Source organism: Amblyomma maculatum, chromosome 9, assembly GCF_055883805.1.
Source record: "Amblyomma maculatum isolate TAMU_Amacu chromosome 9, ASM5588380v1, whole genome shotgun sequence".
NCBI lineage: Eukaryota > Metazoa > Arthropoda > Arachnida > Ixodida > Ixodidae > Amblyomma > Amblyomma maculatum.
The window spans coordinates 129,522,801-129,546,718 of NC_139352.1; the positions used below are offsets into that span (position 1 = coordinate 129,522,801).

General features: G+C 47.9%; 1 protein-coding gene across 1 annotated transcript; it reads right to left on the reverse strand.

The window, feature by feature from the left end:
- Positions 1–16,545: 16,545 nt before the first annotated feature.
- LOC146180380 (THAP domain-containing protein 11-like) lies at positions 16,546–23,553 on the reverse strand. The gene is made up of 5 exons (XM_084579578.1): positions 23,230–23,553; positions 22,993–23,124; positions 21,900–22,034; positions 21,562–21,689; positions 16,546–18,207 (listed from the first exon to the last, which is right to left on the reverse strand). Exons 1-4 carry the CDS (start codon positions 23,405–23,407, stop codon positions 21,583–21,585), a joined length of 552 nt encoding a protein of 183 aa, XP_084435704.1. The 5' UTR covers positions 23,408–23,553; the 3' UTR covers positions 16,546–18,207; positions 21,562–21,582.
- Positions 23,554–23,918: the final 365 nt, after the last annotated feature.

The following is a 23,918-nucleotide window of genomic DNA, read 5'->3' on the forward strand; positions in this document are numbered from 1 at the left end:
GCACATAGACTCGCAGCACAAAACGTGGGACGAGATTCTTCCACACGTCACACATGCCTGCAACACTGCCATCCAAGAGACGACGCGTTTTACGCCATTTCGCCTGCTCTAGGGAGGCGAAGTGGAGACGATGTTGGATGCTATGCTGCCGTGCTGCACTGATGATCATCGGTTCACGCCAGACGCCGAAGAGTTTGCTCAGCGCGTCGAGGAAGCACGTCAACTTGCCCGCATTCACATTCAGCAACAGCAGGGCAAGAATGTGCCCCGATACAACCTGCGTCATCGACACGTCAGATACAAACCTGGAGAGCAAGTTTGGGTGTGGACACCGGTGCGCAGGCCAGGCTTGTGTGAAAAACTGATGTTGCGTTACTTTGGACCTTACGAAGTTCTGCACCGTGTCATATAAGTGACATACGAAGTCCTTCCAGCGGGTACTGAGCAGCCATCGCGTCGGCAACCACTCGCGAGGTGGTTCATGTGGTCCGCATGAAGCCGTATTTTTCGTGGTAATGTGCAGTGTACTATGCACTTGTTTAGTTGTATAGGGCACAGCCTCCGTTTTCTATTCGGTTTCGTTACTGACTTGATCGATATACGTAGACGAGTCTCTGTTTCGTTTTTTAGGAAGAGGAGTAATACCACCTGATGTTCCCGAGATTTTAGGCGGAGCCTGGAAGAATAGGACGCTGAAGTCGGCTCGCGCACTGTGTGTGGACCTCTGCCTGCTTGTACAGCTTCGCCTTCTCATTTAGTCCCGTCTAGCCTTGTTGTCTGTGGTAATATTGTCACGTGGTGGTGACACGGCCGATGACACAAATGAAGAGTCGGTGATTGCTCCGAAGAAACTCTTTATTGGGAGCTGACTTGCGCCCGCAAAAGAACTAAGCAACTCGGCGGCGGCGATAGCAGCAAACGTGCTCGTCGATCGTCGAACAAAGAATGCCCGTTGTACTCGTCAACGCTCAATTTAAAGGCTGCTCAGAACAATCTAGATAACGTCGCAAACTGCTAGTAGCACAACCTGGAATATTGTCGAAACATACGTGAGTGATCGGAATCTTCGAGACAGTTCTTGGCGCATCGATCGCGATAAAGAAAATGATAACGCGTCGTATCGCGGCAATGAGCATGAACAAGCACGGGATACAGAATTGATAAGCGCGCCAGAATAACATTGATAAGGCCGCATGCCAGCGGCTGTCGAACAGGAACAAATAAAGATTTAAACAGTTCGCGACATTACTCCACCCTGAAAAAAACATCGTCTCGACGTTTCAAAATAAACAGACGTGAATTTACATAAACATTGCAAAGCAAACATGAATAGCCTTTAGCGCGCATAATAACGTCGTACAAAATGCACAATTTCTGGATGCACTCGGCGCCGCTGTGATGCTGCCGCTTCGTCGGGAACGACCTCGTAGTTCAATTGTCCTAGTACGCGAAGCCCCTTGTAGGGGCCGAAGTATCGGCCTAAAAGCTTTTCGCTCAGTCCGCGGCGGCGAATCGGCATCCAAACCGAGACTTGATCTCCCGGCTTGTACTCAGCATCGCGTCGTCGTAAGTTGTAACGTCGGGCGTCGGTTCGTTGCTGATCTTTAATGCGCATTTGGGCGAGTCTTCGGGCTTCCTCTGCATGTTGAAGGTAGGCGGCGACGACAAGGTTATCCTCATCGGTTACGTGCGGCAGTATTTCGTCAAGCGTTGTCGTGGGCTCCCTACCGTACACAACGCAGGACGGGGTTGACCTGGTTGTCTCCTGGATGGCAGTATTATAAGCGAAGATGACGTAGGGTAGAATGGCGTCCCATGTCTTGTGCTCGGCATCGACGTACATTGCAATCATATCTGCAATAGTTTTTGTTAGACGCTCCGTAAATCTATTTGTCTTGGGATGATACGCAGTAGTTCGGCGATGAGTTGTATGACTGTATTCTAGAATGGCTTGCGTCAGCTCTGCCGTAAATGCCGTTTCCCTCTCCGTGATGAGGACTCCTGGGGCGCCGTGTCACAAGAGAATTTGTTCGACAAAAAACCTTGCGACTTCTGCCGCAGTACCATTGGGCAGTGCTTTTTCTTCGGCATATCGGGTAAGGTAGCCAGTGGCCAGGATGATCCACTTATTACCCGCAGATGAAGGGGGAAAGGGGTCGAGAAGATCCATCCCAATTTGTTGAAAGGGCAGGGCTGGGGGCGATATCGGGTTCAGTAGCCCAGCTGGCCTGATCGGCGGCGTCTTGCGTCGCTGGCACTCACGGCGCGTTTTTACGTAATGGGAAACGTCGGCAGGCAGTCGAGGCCAGTAGTACCTCTCCTGGATTCGATGCAACGTGCGCGCAAATCCGAGGTGCCCTGCTGTTGGCTCGTCGTGCAACGCCTGAAGAATTTTCTGTCAAAGGTTTTTAGGCACGACAAGAAGCTGCGCGGTCTTGTTGGAAGCGAAGTTCTTTACGATGACGTCATTGCTTATGGCGAACAAAGACAACTGGCGCCTAAACACTGCTGGAGGAGAAGCGGTCTTGCCTTCCACGTAATCTGCTAGGTCTTTCAGCTGAGGATCTGATCGCTGTTGTGCAAATCTGCTGGCACTTACTGGTCCCAGAAAGGCATCGTCGTCATCATCCTTAGGAGGAACGTCGACGGGAGCGCGGGATATGCAGTCTCCGTCTAAATGCTTGCGGCCCTATGTATAGACTATTGACGTCAAATTCTTGAAATCTTAGGCTCCATCTTGCAAGGCGGCCTGAGGGGTCTTCAAAACTGGCCAGCCAGCAGAGTGCGTGGTGGTAGCTTACCACCTTGAATGGTCGACCGTATAGGTATAGACGGAACTTAGAAATGGCCCAGATGATCGCGAGGCACTCCTTCTCGGTCGTCGAGTAATTGACTTCGGCTTTAGTGAGGGACCTGCTAGCGCGGGCAATTACTTTCTCCAGTCCGGCACTCTTCTGGACGAGAACGGCTTCTGGGCTCAAACTGCTTGCGTCGGTGGGAATTTCAGTCTCGGCGCTTTCATCAAAGTGGCCAAGGATAGGGGGGGACTGCAGGTGGCGCTTAAGTTCGTTGAAGATTGCTCCTTGCTGCGCAGAGGCACAGCTCCTGGGAAAGACAAGATCACGGTGGGACTCCTCGCCAATCTCCACGACGCAGCCCTCACGCAGCTCGCGAATTACATTAACAACTGTTGGCGCATGGGCAGCCTGCCAAACGAGTGGAAGACTGCGGAGGTGCACTTCATCCCCAAACCGGACAAACCCATCAGTATTAACAATCTACGGCCCATCTCTCTCACCTCCTGCGTAGGGAAAGTTATGGAGAAGGCGGTACACATCAGGCTCACTCGATATCTTGAAGAAAACGACTTGTACCCACACACCATGTTCGGATTCCGGCCTGGCCTATCCACCCAAGATATACTCCTCCAGCTTAAGGAAGAGATCATAAACCCCTCTAACAAGCCTTTCTTCAGGACAATTCTTGCTCTTGACCTCAAGGGGGCGTTTGATAACGTAAAGCACAGCTCTATTTTGGAAAATATGAGCCACATCAATTGTGGTGCAAGGACCTATGCATATGTTAAAGGTTTCCTTCACGGTCGTACCGTCTACGCCGACCTCGGTCTGGCAGAACCCAGCCAAATACAGCTAGGCACACGCGGCATGCCACAGGGAGCTGTTCTATCACCCTTACTTTTCAATATTGCTTTAATCAAACTCCCAGCCCAGCTAAATCAGGTATCGCATCTACGGCACGCCTTCTACGCGGATGACATCACTATCTGGAGCACTGCCTATTCTACCGCGGAAATCGAAGACCGCCTTCAAGAGGCCGTAACCATCGTACAAGCCTACGCCGCTAACTGCGGCCTTACTTGCTCCCCCGAAAAGTCGGATTTGCTGGTACTACACAGCTCCCGCCAACGCAGACCCACTGTTGAAGTCAACCTCAATGGAAACCCAATACCACAGAAGGACACCATCAGGGTTCTAGGGCTTTACGTGAACGACAAGGGCAGAAATGTGTACGCCCTCACTCGGCTCAAAAACACCAGTCTGCAGGTTGCGCGTATGATAGCCAGGGTCACTACCAACGACAGGGGTATGCTCGAACAAGACACCCTGCGCCTGGTTCAAGCATTCATCATTAATAGAATTGTGTATTCGACACCGTATCTGCACCTCAAAACGGGAGACTATAAGCAAATCGACTTCATTATACGAAACGCAGCTAAAAAGGCGCTGGGCCTGCCCTAAAGCACTTCCACAGAACGTCTTTTGCAACTAGGGGTGCACAATGCAGCCGAAGAACTCCTTGCCGCCCAACGCGCCACCCAGATAAATCGCCTAGCAGCAACCCGCACGGGCCAGACCGTTCTTATGGACCTTAACCTGACTAGCCCGCAAGGTCTCGTACAAAAACAGACTATACCGCCCGGGTGGTCAGACTCGTTCATAGCCAATCCCCTACCCCGCAATATGCATCCTCTGTTCCACCAAGGGCGCCGGAAGGCGCGGGCCAAATACATCCAGGAAAAGTACGGGACGGACACTGAATCCTACTACGTAGACGCAGCAAAGTCAGAAGCGGGGTACACGGTAGCGGTTGTGATTCACAAACAACAACTGGTTGATGCCCTCACCATCTGCGATGACAATATAGAAATGGCGGAGGAGGCGGCCATTGCTTTAGCCGCCACGCATACCACCTGCGCCTATATAATAACAGACTCTATGGCTGCCTACCGCAACTACATCAAAGGGCGAATATGTCCCCAGGCTGCCAGAATATTGAAAAATTATGGACACCCCGAACAAGACAAATGCCTTGTCTGGACACCGGGACATCAAGACGTGGAAGGGAACGAGTGCGCCCATGCCGCTGCCCGAGCTCTCCTTCCCCGGGACTCGACCCCTCCATCCTCCACACCGCCCTATCCCGGCCCTCTGGCGACGTATGCGGAGAGGTTACAGCACTGCAGACTTTCTCGCAGAAAATATCCACCCCCAGCCAAGGGGCTCTCCAAAGCGGAGGAAGTCAGATGGCAACGCCTACAGACAGGTACATATAACACACCAGCCCGTTTAAACACAATACACCCATGGGTTCTGCGACCCCAAATGCAAATATTGCGGGGAAAAGGCAGGCCTGCACCACATGGTGTGGACCTGCCCACACAATCCTCCAGATGATCCGAATGCAGTGCCAACAATTGAGGGGTGGGAGGCTGCCCTATCCAGCTCTGGACTATAGGCCCAACGGGCCCTCGTGACACGTGCGCGGGTAGCAGCGGCAGCCGCTGGAGTCCCGGACTAGGGACCCCACCTACACATCCCCCTCCCTTAAATATACATAATAAAGTTTTTCACTCACTCAGCCTTTGTTAGCTGCGTCAACGGCTCGGCGTTGCGCGAAAACGTTCTGACAAATTGTCAATAATAAGCGCACAGCCCAAGGAACCTGCGCACGGCTTTTCTGTTAGCAGGCGGTGGAAATTGTGCAATTTCAGCTGTGTTCTCCGAGTCTGGCCGAACACCATCCTTGCTAACAATTTGACCTAGGAACTGCAGTTCCTCGGAGGCAATGTGGCACTTCTCTGGTTTTAACGTTAGTCCCAATAGTGTGATGGCTTCCAACACTGTCTGCAGCCGTTTCATGTAGTCTTCAAAGTTTGACGAGAAGACTACGATACCCTCCAAGTATAGCAGGCAAATCTGCCACTTCAAGCCCGCCAGCACAGTGTCCATTACTCGTTGAAACGTCGCTGGTGCGGAACAGAGGCTAAGTGACATCACCTTGAACTCGAAAGCGCCATCCGGTGTGATGAATGCTGTCTTCTCGCGATCTCTTTCGTCGACCTCAATTTGCCAATTACCGCTCTTCAGGTCCATCGATCAGATGTACCTTGCATTGCAGAGCCAATCCAGTGTGTAGTCAATGCGGGGAAGTGGGTAGACATCCTTCTTAGTTATGCTATTCAAGTGGTGGTAATCGACGCAGAAGCGAAGTGTGCCGTCTTTCTTCTTCATCAAAACGATGGGTGCCGCCCAGGGGCTGTTGAATGGTAGGATCACGTCATCACGCAGCATTTCCTCAACTTGATCACGTATGGCCTGGCGTTTTCGTGGCGATACATGGTAGGGGCTTTGACGTAGCGGTTGGCTGATCTTCGTTCACTGTAGTTGTAATGGTGGGATCCTTGAGTACCGTTTGAAGGGTGGTAACGAGAGTATTCGGGCTAACTGAATGCGTTCGAGTATCCTGCCGTACACCATCCCAATGTGTAACAGAAGCTTTCTTTCGAATTTTCTTCATATGTCCCAAATTAAGACCAATACTAATTCCGCCTGCCATTGTGAACGATAAGAGCTTGTTGTTAGGACAAAGTTTTGTTCTAAAGTTTTGACGGCTGCACATTAAATCCAGTTGTCCGCAGAAAAATTCGCTGCAGTACCCACAGCTTTCGCTTAGCACTACGTTCAAGCCATGCTTAAACCGCTACAATTTTTTCTTCTTCTTATTCTTCGTGCACTTCTTATCCTTTTTCATATTTTTTTATTTTTCTGCTTGTTTTTCTGCTTCTTCTTCCCATTATCCTACTTCTCCTTCTCCGTCTTTTTGTTATTTTCCTTCTTGTTCTTCTTTTCCATCTTATTTTGGTTCTGTTTTCTGTTCGTATTCAACGGTGCCACGGTAACACGATGTTACGCCGACGGCTTGAACACTTACCGCTGTGCAGCCTTTGCTACAAAAAGGTCGCCTACTAGCTGCCACGCATTGATGACTCGTTACAACAGCTATGCCACCTTTCATCTGTTCAGTCAATAAACATAGTGTGTTTCACACCAGGTGGACGGTATGAATTCAAGATCATGGCTTTCCTATTTTGCTCCACTCCAGCGACATTTCATCTAGTAATGAACGCAGATCTATCTGGTCTTATAAATATCTACCGATAAATATTGCGCCTTCCATCACGGTGCAATATTTATCGACAAAGGGGGAAAGCGAGTTAAGAGTGAATAATTGAGGCTTATCATATAGAGAAAGCTGGGCCCACGTGCGTAACCAAATCGCCGGTAAAGCTCAGCGGCCAGGAACGGGGGTTTTAGACGGTCACGCGTAGATAACTAGAACGGCATTTTATCGGCTCTTTTGAATACAATGTTTTGGGGTTTGATGACCGTGTGAAGTTCCTTATAATGAGCCATTTTATCACGATTCGGATATCTGTGGCTTGTTTTGGCTGCCATACCTATTTTCTTTAACACATCATGTATAGGGTATTTTGTCGCAATCTGTTGTACTATTTATTTATTGTATTATTTTTTGGAATATATTGTTTCTGATTTACACTGGCGGATAAAAGTGGTGTCTTATGCAAAAACTCAGTTAGTAGTAGGCGCTCTTTGTATCCCTCTTCATTTCAAGTGATCTTGTCCTTGCGCCGTTTTATTGGACGTTATTCTGTTTTCGCCAACGTTCGAGGCCCACCTCCAAAGTCTCTCCACGTTGCTCAGATCTGCTCCCCTCACGTTGAAACGCAAGTGTCACCTTGGTTATGAAGAGCTCCTCTTCGTGAGCCACGTCATCACTCACCGAGCTGTTGAGACCGATCCCGCTAAAGCAGCAGCCGTCGCCAAATTTCCCACTCCGTCCCACAAGAAGACAGTTCGCCGTTTCTCTAGGCCTCTGAGCCTATTACCGCACATTTATTGAAAACCTTTCAGGAATCGCCACCCCAATGACGCGTCTCACTCGAGATGATGTCACCTTCACTTGGACAAAGGAAACGCGAAAGGTATTGGAGGAGTTGCGGCACCACTTGCAGACACCTGTGATAGCTCCCTTCGATGCTCATGCCGAGACAGATAGACACAGATGCCAAGAAACTGGGCCTTGGTGCTGTACTCGTCCAGTGGCAGGGCGGTGGCGAGCGAGTCATGGCATACGCCAGCCGTGCCGAATCCAACTATTCTACTCCCAAACGAATGTGTCGCTGTTGTATGGGCGATCATGAAATATCGGGTCGTGTGCGCCGCAGAGGCGGTACCGGCACTTTCGGGTCGTGAGTGATCACCACTCTGTGCAGGTTATTAAACTTTCGAGATCCCTCCTGATGCCTTGCACGATGAAGTGTACGGTTACTGTAGTTCATCTTGACCATCGTGTGTAAGTCCGGGCGTCAACATAACGATTCCGACTGCTTATCCCGTTAATCTGTTGAGGTTGCACGTGAAGAGGAAGAACCTGAATTTCCTCTTACCGCAGCCATCGACGTGCCAGTGGTTCGCAGAAACAACGTGATTATCTGGCTCTCCCACCACTCATAGAAGTTCTGAAAGCGCGTACAGAGATTTCCCGTCCCTTCTCCAGGCTGCAGTAATTATTTTGCAGGCGAAACAGTGTGTTATACGACATCAACCTTGCTTCGGCGGGAAAAGATTATTTCATCCTCGTGCCGGAGTTTCCTCGGGAAGAAATCTTGCAGGCATGTCATGACGAGCCCACCTCCGGTCACCAGAGTTGTTACTGGTCAATACGCCACTTACTTCCCAATTACTTGGGGCTGCCCGGAAAGTTATAATAAAGGAACGAGGCACAGCTTTCACTGCCAAACGGCTGGAATCTTTTATGCAGCTCAGCGGCCCTACCCATCGCAGGCCAATCGCTTACCATCCACAGACTGACGTTTCAACAAAACTCTCACCGACATGATGGTCATGTAATTGGATGTTGAGAATCGGTCTTGGGATGACCTCCTGCTGTGCGTCACATTCGCATGCAACACAGCGTAGCAGGAAACCACAAAAATGGCACCCTTTTCTCTATTGTATAGCCGCGAAGTTTCAACAATGCTGGAAGCCTTGTTGCCCCATGACAGCCATGGCTTCGAAGTTGGTGCTGAGGAAGTTACAGCTCGCAAAAGAGGCGCGAGAGTTGGCCAGGGCACTCATCCGGAACCAGCAAGGCCGAGATGCCCAGCGTTGAAATCACACTCACTGTGTAGTGACTTTCGAACCAGGTGACAGATGTTTGGCTCTGGACTTCAATTCGACGTCGTGGTCTATCCGAGAAATTTCTAAACCAGTCCTTTTGCCCCTAGAAAGTGTTCTGTCAACTTAGTACCATCACATACGAAGTGCTTCCTCACAGCGTTTCCATTACTCGTCACCAGCAGAACCCGAAGTGGTTCACTTGGTGCAAATATGAAGCGCTACTTTTCGAGAGATCTGCCTTAAAACAAGAAACGTAGCCCTCCGCCTTACTGCAATCTTCTAGTGAGCACTCTTTTTTTCTTACTCAATTCGTTTGTTTCGATTTCGTCGGGTCGATGATTCTTTTAGGGGTGTAATGTAGCGTAAGGAACAGCGGCATCTCACCGCGAGTCTCGTGCGCTTACTTGACGAAGTGGAAGTGGCATCGAGACGTTCGATGCGAAGAGGCTGAATTTGGGCGGCGATCGTCTCTCGGTGCTGTTGACGTGCACTCCGGGGGCTTTTGGGTCAACGCCCATTAAAACCTTCTAGTTACCAACCGAAATGGCTACGTAACAATATTGTGTAGCTATACTTTGTTTATCTTTTAAAAAGTGTGTCATTTCTACGTAAAGGTGCGGTGGTGGTCACAATATTAATTTTCTTCCCAACTGATATCTTGGAGTCGGGACATGTTTTAGCATGATGCCCAGTGACTCAGCGTTTAAATCTATCTGCTCTGGGCTTTATATTAAACGCCAAAAGCGCATGAAAAAGCTTCGGTTCCTTCTGCATCAACTCTGCAGGCTTGCTGGAGACGATTTGCAGGAGCGCCTTTTCTAGACGCGGGCTTCGGCGTTATGGCGTACGATGAAGAAACCGCACTCGTTGACTGTAGCGTTGTCAGCCGAGGCACAGACGGCGGTCCCTGGTGACGACCTCAAGGTAGGCGCGGCGCGGCCACTGCCTACACGGCTGATGCTCTAATGGCGTCCAAGGTCGGCGATCAGGTCCGACCAAAGTAACGCTAGCGCAGATCCTTAGACAAAGATATAGGCTGGCGCTGCGCTTCGCCAGATTATCTCGAGCCAGGTTCGATTCACACAGGGCGAGTGTCGAATTCAGTCTTAGGGGCGTTGTCATCAGCGCTGAATGCAACATCTGTACGACAAATGAGGCAGTGAAGAGCACCATCTTATTTATCCAGATTTAGAAGCTTGTTCTTATGTCTGCATATCTAGCTCGGTGGCCTCTAGCTGGACTCAGGGCGCTCAAAATCAATTTCAATCTAATCTCAACAGGCAATGCGGCACGATAACATACAATAAACTGATTGGCGAGTTCATCACAAAACAAATATCGCGAAAAGGTTTTCAAAACATAATACATTTTTTCGTTTAAAGAAGCTACAAGCGGTAGCCCTACCGAATACTGACAAACTATGTGGGGAAAATGTCGGAATATAGCGTCCCTACTAGGTCTTGTCGGCTGCGGAGACACCATTCAGCCGATTACGAAGATCGCTTATCAGCTGTATAATATCACGCCACGTGTTAAGCTGCACTATAATATTGTGCTGTGGATTGCACATCGTCGTTTTCTTCAATTGCCATCCGCAACGCGAATAAATCGGGTCAGTTTAGCCTAATCAGAGTTTATCCTATGGCGTCGGCTTACGTGCAGATGACCCAGCAAAGCAACAACAGCAATTGAGCAGGCTAAATGGGCGATTTCGCATGTATACCTGACCTGAATACGTCAAATTCCTATGGTATATGATATTTCCGCGACTTTATGTAAAAAAAACGTTTATTTTGCATGATTGACTTGCGGCGCAACAGACCAGTGCTTGTGAGCAGTAGGGTGAGCTGAATCACATTTCACGTAATATATCACTATATGCCGAAGATAAAGTAGCGTGAAAAGCATGCAGGCACATCAAGGTGTCATTATTCTCAACGTTAAACAACAACCCATAATATAATTTTAGCCAGTGAGGCTATTTTTCCTCTGCGTATAGAGCTATGACAACAACACAGAGATAATCAAGATATTTTCTTTGACAACCGGTCGGCAATCTGTCTATTTGAACGAGTTGACTTCATGAGAAGCGGCGTGATTGAAAGGAACCTGTGCAGATTAGAGCATACTTTTATTGCGTTGCTTCATCCACATAGCATACCCTTGCTTACCTATTGATCTCTCCTCAGAAAGATCCGCCTTGAGTACCACATCATACAAGCATTTTGAGTGGCTGTAGGGCTTCATCAATACACAGCTGCATAATAATGTCTGCAACTAGACATTGTCAACGCACTCGCGGAAACCTGCGAGGAAAACATCAATGCGCAGATGGTGTGGTATATGAAAACATAATCAGCAGAAGAATCCTCGGCAGCCTATGCACAAACACATGGCTAGAAGTAAATGGACCAAGAGACCCACGCGAACCAGTCAGGAAACAGCTCACCATTAAGTTTCTTCCCAAGAATATGCATCCTGTGTACACCACAAGGGTAGGAGAACGGCAGGGCTTTGGCTCTCGAAATAAGTTACAGGCTGCAACCGGCTGTCACTCTACGTAGATGCGGCATCCAGCTCCATACAGAGCACCTACTGTAGCAGGGGCTACTACATATTTACAGGCAGATATAACCATCAACGACTCGAAGAGAGCGAACTCAATATTTTACGGGGTTGAATTACAAATATTACAATCAATCTTCTATAGAAAATTTTCAGCTTCTTGCGCCTACCATAATTAACTGTGTGGTTTGACATTTCTTTCCATCGTAGCTTACGGAGTGTAAGTGGAAGCTGAATGTTAAAGCAACAAATTCCACGCGATCGCTCTTACATATGGTAAGACGTACATATACGTCTTTAGAGTGCATATTACTGTTGCTTTCAGAATTGTCAGGAAAATGACGGTGACTACTTCCAAGCCATCGTACGCATAATAAAAAAGAAGCGAACTTCTTTTTGTTTTGACTGGGAGTTCGCGGTGGCGCCAACACACCGACACCAAAGGCGGCTAACCGAAGTGCTCCTGCGATGTGCCCTTCCATACAACATCGAAACGGACCGTGCTCAGCTCGGATACCCACGGTGGCGCAAATCACCGAACAGCGGGGGCGTGCCACTCTGCTGCTCCTGTGGGGGCGTGTCCACAGCCTGAGCCCCGAAAGGCCCAAGTGCTTGCTTTCCCGCGACGGCTCCCTGGCGGCAGAGAACCGACGCGGAAGGGGGCACTGTTAGACCGCTGCCTGACGATCGCTTTGCTTGCATGCAATATTAGCGCCAGAGTCATGAAATTGTAGCATAGCGCATGGTGGTAGCTCGAGTAGAGAAAGAGTAGAAGGGAGAAGTGTGGGGTAAGAAGAAAAAGTAAAAGAGAGTTGGAGCGTTTTCGCTGGTCGTCATAGTTCTGGCTCTATGTTTGGGTTATCTGTGGCCGTCCCCGGGACCCAAACGTCTGGACAGGACCTCCACGAGTCGACAGCTCATCCACTGCCAAGGCTCTGCAGAATCCACAGCACTGGATTCGGCGTCACCGCGGACTTGCAGGTGAGTGGAAACCCCACCGGCCACTGAGCACGAGTACACCGATCCTGGGCCCTTAATAGACCTCTCCCTGTTTGCAAACAATGTGACGTCAGAGGGCGTGGTGGGCGTGGCCTGGTGGGCAAAACATATCTTTCCCGGTCAGGCCTACAGCGGTGTGGGCGCTATGGAGCTGTCGGATTATGTGCGCTCACTGCCGGAAAATGCTCGCCAACGCTACTTAGAGAAATTACAGGTGCGTGGCACACAGTATCCGGACCCCTACGCATTAGGGAACTGGAAGAACGATCCAAAGTGCTGGCCAAACGTGCGCTTCGGAGACGTTTATGTATACCTTGTTAACACTCCCGGCCCGTACAGTGTGGATGCGTTGAAGTCGTACAAGTCTCTCAAAGCCTACGGCCTTGCGATGGAAGGACATGTTCGCACGGTTCTCATTTCTGACCTGGACACCGAGTGCTGCTTCGTAAAGGCCATGGTGACACCGTCCCAAAGGACCACCGCCGAGTCCTACGAGGCATGGGCGCTTGTGGACCAAGACTGCAGCGTTCGCACGGCGCACTGCACCTGCATGGCGGGGTGAGTTCATATTTACATATCAAGTGCAGCAATGAGCAGCTGTTGTTACCGAAGCGGGCTCGTTCATTTTTTTTTCTCTTTAGTTCGTGTCCCACTTCTGCGATGAATGCGTCCGTGCGTCCAGGACCAAGAGAAAGCATCGCTTTGAGACGCGTTGTGTCCTCTTCTCTCCAATGTCGACGCGCTTCTTTCTTGTGTTCTAGAATTTGCACTAGTACACACTGTTGTCAGATAAGGCCAGATGTTGGCGCAGTAGAATGGGTTACCGATACGGGCAACGTTTGTCGCAGAAGCGAAGCATACTGCGATTCCGTTCTGGAGCGTTAGTGCACTTGAGCAAAGGTGTTGCTTGAGTGCATTTTCACGGTGTTGCGTGACGTAGGCCACCTCGTTGAATGCGATTGTTTGACCATAGGGCTGGAGGGTACTTCGAGGAATCAGTGTCGTCCTAGCACGTGAACGCGCAGAATTACGAATAATGTAACCACGCGTAACGAAATGTCCAAACCCGCCCTGTCTGTAGTGAAAAAAAAAAAAAAACGAGTCTTCAATGTTCGTCGCATAAAGTTCCTGTTGTTTGTTCTTATGTACTAGTAAGTGCCTCTGTAGCGCGAGTATCTAACAAATGCTGTTGTGCCATTTATATAAACTTGTAGCACTTGCCATCGCTGTAAAACTGTACTGGCGAGCGGAGTAGTCGCTTTCTGTACTTAACATTTAAGATGCATATCAAATATTAACAAGTTCTACTTGGCTTTTGAGTGATTTTGCTACCATTCCTTTTTGCAGGCTTGGTGAAGTGTGCTGTCACGTGGCTGCCCTCCTTTTCAAAGTTGAGCTGCTTGTGTCTTCAGGACATGCAAGGTCATCTACGTCCCAGCTTTGTGCCTGGAACAACAAGTTCCGAGAAAGTGTAATGCATTTTTTTTCTGTGCTTCTTAGTCTCGTGAAATTGTACATAATTACTTTGTATGAACAGGTGTTAGTAGGAGCATAAGCAGCAGCTTAGTGAATGAATGCTAGAATGATTCCTTTCTTAGCACACAGATAGGTCATTGAAGAAAGGTAGGAAACGATCCTCATCCTCATTAATGTCAGCTGACTGAAAGTGCCTTACTGGGTATGTATCACAATAACACTATGCAAGTAATGTATTTTGCTCTATCCTAAAGGTTCAGCCTACCCGCCTGAAGGACCTGGTCATCGTCAAACACAAGCCCGGAAGGCCATCAAAGGGCGTCAAAAGACTGCGGTCGGTTGTTCACCAGACAAAAGCCAAGTACCCTGCGTCGCTGGATTCACTGCATGCCATTATTCCTGATGCTGCAATATTTACGGCATTTGCCAAGTATGTCGTCCCTGATGAAGACACAGACACTGCTGATGAGTGCCAGGGAAGTGCTGACCTTCCGGAAAGCTTGTATGCACTATTTGACCCGCACTGGGAAGAGCTTGATGATGATGAGAAAGCCAAAAGAATTGATTTTTTATTGAACAGAAGGATAAGTGAGCTAGAAGTTGTCGAGATTGAAGCACAGACCAGGCAGCAGAGAAACTGTATTCAGTGGTTTGAGCAGAGATGTGGCAGAATTACTGGGTCAGTCATCGCAAAAGTGCTGAAATGCAAGAGTGCTACGAGTGCAGCACGCCTCGCGGTAAATATTGCACAGTCTCCAGTGGTTCAGTATCAGTCGCGCCAGAGGAAGCCGCAAGCAATCAGATACGGCATAGACCATGAACATATTGCAAGGCAGCAATATATTGATTACCAAGTGCAGCACCATCAGGGCTTTAAATGTAAAGATGCAGGGCTCTGCATCTTTCCACAATGGCAGTATGTTGCGGCCAGCCCAGATGGGTTCATTGAGTTCAGTTGTTGTGGGCGTGGGGTGCTGGAGATAAAATGCCCCTACAAGTATAGGGACACAGTAATAAGTGATATCAGGGACAAAGCCTTTTACCTTGATAAGAACCTGAACCTCAAGGAGAACCATGAGTACATGTTTCAAGTGCAGACAGAGTTGGCATGTGCCAATGTTGACTATTGTGATTTTGTTTGCTGGGCAAAGGCAGGCTTTCTGATTGTCCGTATTCAAAGGGACCACGATTTTTTTGATAAGCACATGCCAGCTTTGCAGGCATTTTGTAGGAGTGCAGTGCTTCCACAGCTACTGTCAAGAAAGAGCAACCTCGAGCATTAAGCAGAAGTGACCAAAGGGGAAATCGCCTATGCAGAATGAAAAAAAAAAAAAATAAGGGGACACACAAGCTTTACTTTTAAGGGTATGATGCGATGTTGTTATTGGCTGCCATCTGCGGCTTCTCTTGCGGATCCTCGTTCGATTATATGCAATTTGCTACTAACTTAATCTCTGATCCTTTAATTTTTGTGTTTATGTCGCATATTCATTAATATAGTTGCAAGCTGCCGAGTAATTTGAAAAAGGCCACTCTACGTAGATATCTATAAAGCCCCACTTTAATAAAGCCCTATGAACGTGCCTATGTGACCCAAGAGTAGCATGTCTTACTCATAACCCCAGGGTCCTCGAAGGTTTGATTTCCAATTTCCATCTTTCCCACCCATCTGAAAGCAGAAGTCCCAGTTGGCAGCTCCCGTCATGTAATATAGTCTCATGACCTCGTATAAAACCTGCCGGCCAGTCAGTATGCGGCCATGTCACCTGCCAAATACCATCTGCCATAGCCATGCCTGTGATCTTTTGCTGAAATGCCCGCAGTAGAGATTTTCTGCAAAATGGGGCCTTTCGTTCGGTGCTTCCTCGGGTGTTTACTTCTTAAATGGCTTGCTCGAAAGCTTTATCATCGCTGCTCTGTAGGGGGCGCACGTGAAGCTAAAAATACGCGTTGTGGCATAAACTGATGCGCCAGATGATGGTGTGTGTACTGATATGACAGTACAGCGAACATTCAGGAAGTAACATATTCAGATATACCTCCATAAAATCCGAAAAGTCTATCGCTGCAAGTCATGGCACTTGTACTTGCAAGAATGGGCTGTGGCAGCAATACCTGTATTTGTTATCTGTGTTTTCTACGTTACAAGAGCATTGTTTGCAGTAAGAGTGGTATTTTTGAAATTAGGAGCTGGTATTCTGTCGACAAAAGCAGACTTCGTTTTTCTCTTCAGTGTCCAATGAATGGTTCGCATTTGCGGGCTGCTCTTGTTGATCTTGGTTCGCCTCCTTTAACACCTTCGCATTAAATAAGTGACGCAACACAGTGCATTTGACGAACCACATTTTATTTCAATGACATGTCATATATTGCTGCTGTGTACAGAAACAGAAATAAACAGATTACACACACCAAAAAGGAGTCATTATTGGCCAGATGAGAAAGTTCCTTCACCATTTTCAAACTAGGAATGGGCGTTCTCGTAGGGGTGCAGCTGCTTTGGCTTCTGTGCTTTAACTGAGAGTGAAAACTGTCGCTTTCGTTCAAAAGAGGCACTCTATGAAATGTTCGTTGCAGCTCACACAGCAGCTTTTGGCAGGAGATGTGTCCCAAGGAGGCGTTATCAGTAGAGTTGGCAGACCAGAATTAGTTATGGATTTGAATACCTTCTTTCGTTAACAGGAGAAATGAGTGTGGAAGAGCCCCAGTAGGGAGACTAAAAATGAAATAAGCTTTACATTGTGCGCTCATCTGAGCATCATGCAGCATATAGAGGTGCCTATCAAGATGAGATATAATGACAAACAGGATGGCGAGTCAGAATATGAAGAGAAAATGGAAGAAAGGTAAGGAATGACCCTATCAACAAGTTAGCAGTAAAGGGATTCGGGATCTTGCCGCAAGGCAGATGTTCTACTTTAACCGCAGACGATGGCCTTGGTGTTAAAATACAGGTAAGAACAGAACTGGTAGAGCTGTTAAACCTGACATATGGGACAATAACATGAAGCAAACTGAGCATGCTCTAAGCAATGCAGGTAGCCTGAACTCTCCAAGAGAAAGCTTGGCGTAGGCAAAAATCAGATGTATGCGAAAAGAGACGAGGAAGGCACGGTGATCACCACTATGACTCTAGGTAATCGTTCATAAAATAGGGGACTACGTTTCGAAGGATGCGGAACCTCTTCATGCGTCCTATGGCTTGTTCCACTCTGATGCGGCGGCGGGAAATCTCTCGGGATTCGTTTACCTCTTTTTGCGGCAACTGTCTTTTTCCCTTGGTGAAGGCTGGTACAATCAGCTTTACACCTAGTGTTGCTAGCTCTTCAGCCACAGTGAACCCTCGGTCGGCCATCACCTCATCTCCGTGTTCGAGCTTCTCGGCGAAGTCCGTGAACAAGACAAGCTGCTTGTCGCTGATTTTTCCTCCCCAGCACGACACATACGATACTAACCCGTACGGGGTTATTCCTACCAAGAACTTGAGGCTGGTCGCATTTTTATAGCTTGAGAATGTTGTGCTTTGTGCTGTTGATGCACTTGCTCTTTCAAGCCGGACTTCAGTGCTGTCGATGATGACCCTTACATTCCTATATTTCCCTCTAAATAGTTTTGGTTTGCATGTGTGGAAGGCCACATCGTCTGGCCACACAACAAGCCCCTTCAGCTCAGCCACCAACACAGTGATTGTTTCCTCAAACAGCTTGGAGATCGAGTTTTTCCCTAGACCAAACAGGTCTGCGAGGAAACATAAGTGCACGTCAAGTCTCAGCCTCATGAGTACAAGTAGCACCTTGTCCTCTGGGTCAAGCACCTCGTTCCAGGGCTCTTCGATGGCATTTTTGTATAGGCTCACTACCCAGAGAAATGCTTGTTCATTTGGCAACCCGGCATAATAAGCCACCTTTCCTGTCGCACCTGTGATGGCAAAGTATCCCCACCTTCTAGGGGCCTTCATTCCTTTCTCCTTCCCGCAGAATTTTAAGTTCATTTACGAGACTCTCAACATGCTCCTTGAGTTCGTTGAAATCTTTGCACTTAGCAAGGTATTTTTCTTGCATGCACTCCGGTAGCTGACGCCACCGCTGGTACCATTCTTGTTCGGGCTCATTCAGGCTTGGCGTTGAATGCAGTGGTGGTGCACTCATGTGAGTGGGTCTCCCTCCTGTTACTGACACACGGTGAGTTACGGAAAATGTTAAGGTAAACGCTACAAGAGAAGAAAAGAGCCGACTGGGTCATGGTTCAAATGAGAGCTGTTTCAATATGTATTATGGAGTGTTGAATCTAGCCATTAATCAAACCGTGGCAGGAGGTTCGTTAAAGCGGCAACCAGCAGAACAATGTCGTCTAGGTAATCTTTCATAAAATAGGGGACTACGTTTCGAAGGATGCGGAACCTCTTCATGCGTCCTATGGCTTGTTCCACTCTGATGCGGCGGCGGGAAATCTCGGGATTCGTTTACCTCTTTTTGCGGCAACTGTTTTTTTCCCTTGGTGAAGGCTGGTACAATCAGCTTTACACCTAGTGTTGCTAGCTCTTCAGCCACAGTGAACCCTCGGTCGGCCATCACCTCATCTCCGTGTTCGAGCTTCTCGGTGAAGTCCGTGAACAAGACAAGCTGCTTGTCGCTGATTTTTCCTCCCCAGCACTCTGACACATACGATACTAACCCGTACGGGGTTATTCCTACCAAGAACTTGAGGGTGGTCGCATTTTTATAGCTTGAGAATGTTGTGCTTTGTGCTGTTGATGCACTTGCTCTTTCAAGGCGGACTTCAGTGCTGTCGATGATGACCCTTACATTCCTATATTTCCCTCTAAATAGTTTTGGTTTGCATGTGTGGAAGGCCACATCGTCTGGCCAAACAACAAGCCCCTTCAGCTCAGCCACCAACACAGTGATTGTTTCCTCAAACAGCTTGGAGATCGAGTTTTTCCCTAGACCAAACAGGTCTGCGAGGAAACATAAGTGCACGTCAAGTCTCAGCCTCATGAGTACAAGTAGCACCTTGTCCTCTGGGTCAAGCACCTCGTTCCGGGGCTCTTCGATGGCATTTTTTTATAGGCTCACTACCCAGAGAAATGCTTGTTCATTTGGCAACCCGGTATAATAAGCCACCTTTCCTGTCACACCTGTGATGGCAAAGTATCCCCACCTCCTAGGGCCTTCATTCCTTTCTCCTTCCCGCAGAATTTTAAGTTCATTTACGAGACTCTCAACATGCTCCTTGAGTTCGTTGAACTCTTTGCACTTAGCAAGGTATTTTTCTTGCATGCACTCTTGTAGCTGACGCCACTGCTGGTACCATTCTTGTTCGGGCTCATTCAGGCTTGGCGTTGAATGCAGTGGTAGTGCACTCATGTGAGTGGGTCTCCCTCCTGTTAGTGAAACAAAAAAGGTCATAAGTTGCGAACCTGCACATGCTTTAAGGGGGAGCTGCAAGAGGTTTTGAAGCAAATCTGTTTATGCATCAGATGCATTTACAACATCGTGCTGGTAGACCCAAGGACTACAGACACTGCACATAAATGCATGCCATTCAAGAAACAAAATATACAGTAATGCAGGCAGAGCATATAATGCTTTATTCCATGCTCATAGCATTATAGCTTTATTATATGATCATAGCCTCATTATAGAATTGTAAGCTAAAATGCTTTTACGTTGAGAACAAAGTACTACTATCTAAAGGAAAGAAAGCAGCTAAAGACTACAACTGGAAGTTTGTTCGGTTGTCACAAGGCAATATTTTGATGCGTAGGGCAGACAACTCCACTTTTCTGCACATCACAAGTGAAGATGACTTGACCAACGTCGTGTGACTGTTTTTTTTTTTCTGTCGTTCTTAGCATGACATTTTTTCTGTTTCTTTTGACATATGGCTTTTACGTTTCATCAAGTTGACGATTTGATGCGTAATAAAGGTTTTCAATTTTCCATTGTAACATGCGAAGCAACCTAAATAACTTGATTGTAATCTGGTTTTGATGTCATAGCCGTGAGTGAAACTTGGCTCAAGCGTGGTGAAGCAGTCTCTTTCCCGGGTTATAAATTTTTATCCCAGCCACGGAATACATGGACAAGGGGAGGTGGGGTAGGGATGTTTGTCAAGGATAGTGTCTCCTACCAGGTAATGTGAGTGGCGTCTATTAGTTTTGAATGCATTGAAACCCTATTCATAAAACTTCAGGATGGTTTGATAGTTGGTGTGGGGTATCGGCCACCAAACACATCAATAACGCAGTTCCTTGAGAAGTTTGAAATGATCCTAACAGAATGTTTTCATGGGCGGCGCTCTAATATTGTCATAATATTGTAAGCTCTAATACTGTAAGAACTTTTTAGACATCCTTAAAAGTGCCATTGAACAGAGCTCTTGCATAACTCTTGCATTGTATAACAGCGGGCAGCTTCCCGCCGCTCCTTGCAGCAGGGAGAACCGGCTGAAAGGAGCACTTTTGTCCACCAAGCCCGGCGCGCCCCCATCGTCACGTGCCTCCCTGATGTCACATAGTTTGCAAACAGGGAGAGGTCTATTAGATTGTTTGTGTTAATTTTGAAGTTTTCCTTTACAAGGTCTGCAGTAACATTGCACTTGTTTTGTATTTGGACCCATCACTAGCCGTAAAAGCTATGGGTCCAACCAACTGTTCGTGTACATTTCTTAGAACAAATAAAGAAAAAATAGAAAAAAAAAGTATAAATGCGTGTTGAGTCAACACAAAGCAGCAAATAAATTTGCAGTTATGCTTAAAGGTGCTGTCATTACCACAACCTGTTAGCTTATTGTTTGCCCCCTTTTTGCACAGTAGAACATGGCTACAAACTTCACACGAGCCAAATCATTCCTTCTGCTTCATATCTTGTTCATACTCTTTCACGCCATTAAATATCTTGCATACTGCTGCCAGCAAACATGGCACAAATGCTTGAGCAGTAGCATGGTCTCAGGACCAGCAGCCAGTGCTCAGCAGAGCTAAAGTAATGCCAAGCCACGGATTCAAGCATTCACGTTAACTTTGCGGGCGGCAGTGTATGGGATGACAGCCACTTTATCGTCTTTTCAGAACACCACCTGAAGGTTTCTGTGGACCAATACTGGCATTTCCAATGAGTCTTTCAGAAACACAAAAATGGGGCTATCAGGAAACTCAAAACCCCTGCGACTATCAACATGCACCTAAAAATGGAATGAGATACATCAGAATTTATAGCTCAAGCAACCGGCCTGTGTTGCTAAGTTGATTAGGAGAAAAAGCTGGGCAAGTGGTTACACGTACATGGCAAGAAACAGCACAGTAGACAAGCACTGAAAAAGGAAAGAGGCTAGGTAAGTGCTTGCTCCAACTGAACTTAATTTCGAGAAGTTCAAAATTTTTTGATGAGTACAGTATGCCAGAAAGCCAAAAGACAGAACCAAAAATAAAGACTAATAGATACTCAAAATTCCCAGTTGTCAACGGTGTGCACATGCATTTATGCTTATATAATATGACAGTTTTCGGGCTTCTCACCAGCTTCCTCCATTCTGCACTTCATGCAGTCACGGTGTATAATAGTGAAACAGACAGGAAACGGAAGAAGCAGCAGGCTGGCCACTGCCATCCAAAGCTGGCCACTGCCATCCAAAGAGGCACATTGCCTAAAAGGTCCAGAAAAAAAAACAGGGAAGGGAAGTAGAAAAAAAGAGAGAAACAAGTGGAGTATGATGACCAGCACAAAAGGTAAGCCACAAAGAATTAACACACCAAAAGGAACAAGGCATGCAGCATGAAGTGTAGTACTGGCGCAAAGACTGCAACTGTTGTCCACTCTGTAATGGAGTACAGTAAAGAACATTTGCACGCCATACCAGTTGGGGCTTCACGTGTTCGGCTGAGCTCCAGGAGCGCCTCGACAGCATCTGCTGTTTCCGACTGATCTTCTTCACCTCCACTGTGAGCGAGTGCAATGAGCTGCTGCCCATCACTAGCCGGATCAGTGTACGCTGCAAGGATAGACATCTGATTATCTAGGCTGATCAGGAGTGCCACGTTCAATCTGATCTTGCCAGTAGTGAGCAGATGGCATTAAACAGTTGCGAGAACTGCTATCTGCCGACAACAAAACTGGTGCAGTTTCTTGAAATTGAAGTTGTTTCCCACATTCTTATTGAGCAGGAGTCGCAGCAAAGTGAGAGAAGTCGACTAAGTGGGGCAAAAAATGGAAGAGTGCAATTCTGCAATTCTTTCTGTGAAATGCACATTTTTAAAGAGGTACAAGATGCACATTGCTCAGGCGGGTGCATATTTTAAGAATGTAATGGAAAGGATATAAATGGATTAAAATTTAGGATAAACAAACTAAAATCTCTGGCGCGTGCATACGTACACAGCAAGATGCATTGCATGTTTAGCTTCGCAAATACTAAAACGCATGCCAATCTCCAATATCATGGGTGTCAAACTTGCAACCGGACACTGTCACTGCAATGGCCTAACATAGGCGCACGCAAGCGACTAATCGCGGGCAGCTGTGGCCATACAGTGGAAGGAAGCTGAGGGCGCCAGCTTTCACCAGCATGCTGTTTGCATACGTTCGCGAGCGAGATACAGGCATGTAAAGGCTGGTTTACGTGCAAGCGATTGAGCGAACTGAGCGGCGATGTGCATGCGACAAGTGCGAAAAATTTCCAACGAGTTGAAACTACGCCGCTCTTGCCGTTCATGCCACCACGACAGATAGCGACAGCTCAGAACAGGTTTTTGCGCCGCCGCGGCAGAAATCGCTATCGTTTCCGCTTGCATGTGAACCAGGCTTAAGCAGGCGGCGCGTCACGTCCACTGCATGCCACTGCACAGTCATGGAAACCTGTCTGCGACTACAGCTGCCAGGAAACGTAATAAAAACCGCGTGAACGTCCTTGCGTACAGAACAGCGACATTATAGATTAAACCGAGGCGTACCTGGGCTTCGTTTCCGCTTCAAACTTCGCTCGAAACGATCACACTTTTTTTTGTCGCCGTCTGGATTAGGCTTCGTGAAAACAAAGCGGCTCGGCACCCAGTCCGGATGGTCCGGGTGCAACGATGGTGAACCTGCGTTCGGGACAAAGCAAACACATGATTGACCACCCGTGCTTCGTGTTCACTCATCAAACATGCGTGTCAATGCTTGTATATGCGCATACGCGCTGTGCTTACCAGCAATGAAGTGCGCGCCACAGATCCGGTCATCCTTTCCGGGCGCCCAATTCGCTCTCCGCATGGCTTGTACCCACTGTTTGCACCGCTTTTCATCCTTCGGAAATCGGAAAAAACCTATGCCATTGCCCTTCTTCACGCGATTAGCGCATCCGACCGCGCAGCAACTCAGCGGCATGGCGAAAAACAAGCGAAATCTGCCGCTATTCCTTTGTTAACATACTCCCAACGTAGCGACGCGGCCGCACGCAGGCGAATGTTTTGCCCACCAGGCTGAAAGCACGTGCTCCGAATACGTCATCGGTGACGTAGGCCGGGAGAGGTCTATTGCATCACAATCTGGCGACCCTGGAAGATTCGGGAGCCATTTCCCGCCGTGCCAGATCTGAGTCTCTGTGAGCTGTGAAAATGCAACTAAAGAAGTTGACTGCATTCATCGGCCGTATAACAGCGGAAGATTCACTTGATAATTATAAGGGTTACAAATGCCTTGTTGCAGCGGTTCCAATTCACTCCACAAGGATATCAAGAGAAACGGGGAGACGATGGTGAAACAGGAAAACAGCTGATTGCTCGCATCTCCAGTTACTTTGATCACTGAACAGATATGGCTGAGTTCCACCAAATGTTTGAAGGGATAGGGGAGTTAATGATTGCAGAGCAATTCCAGCGACTTTGCTACCCACAGC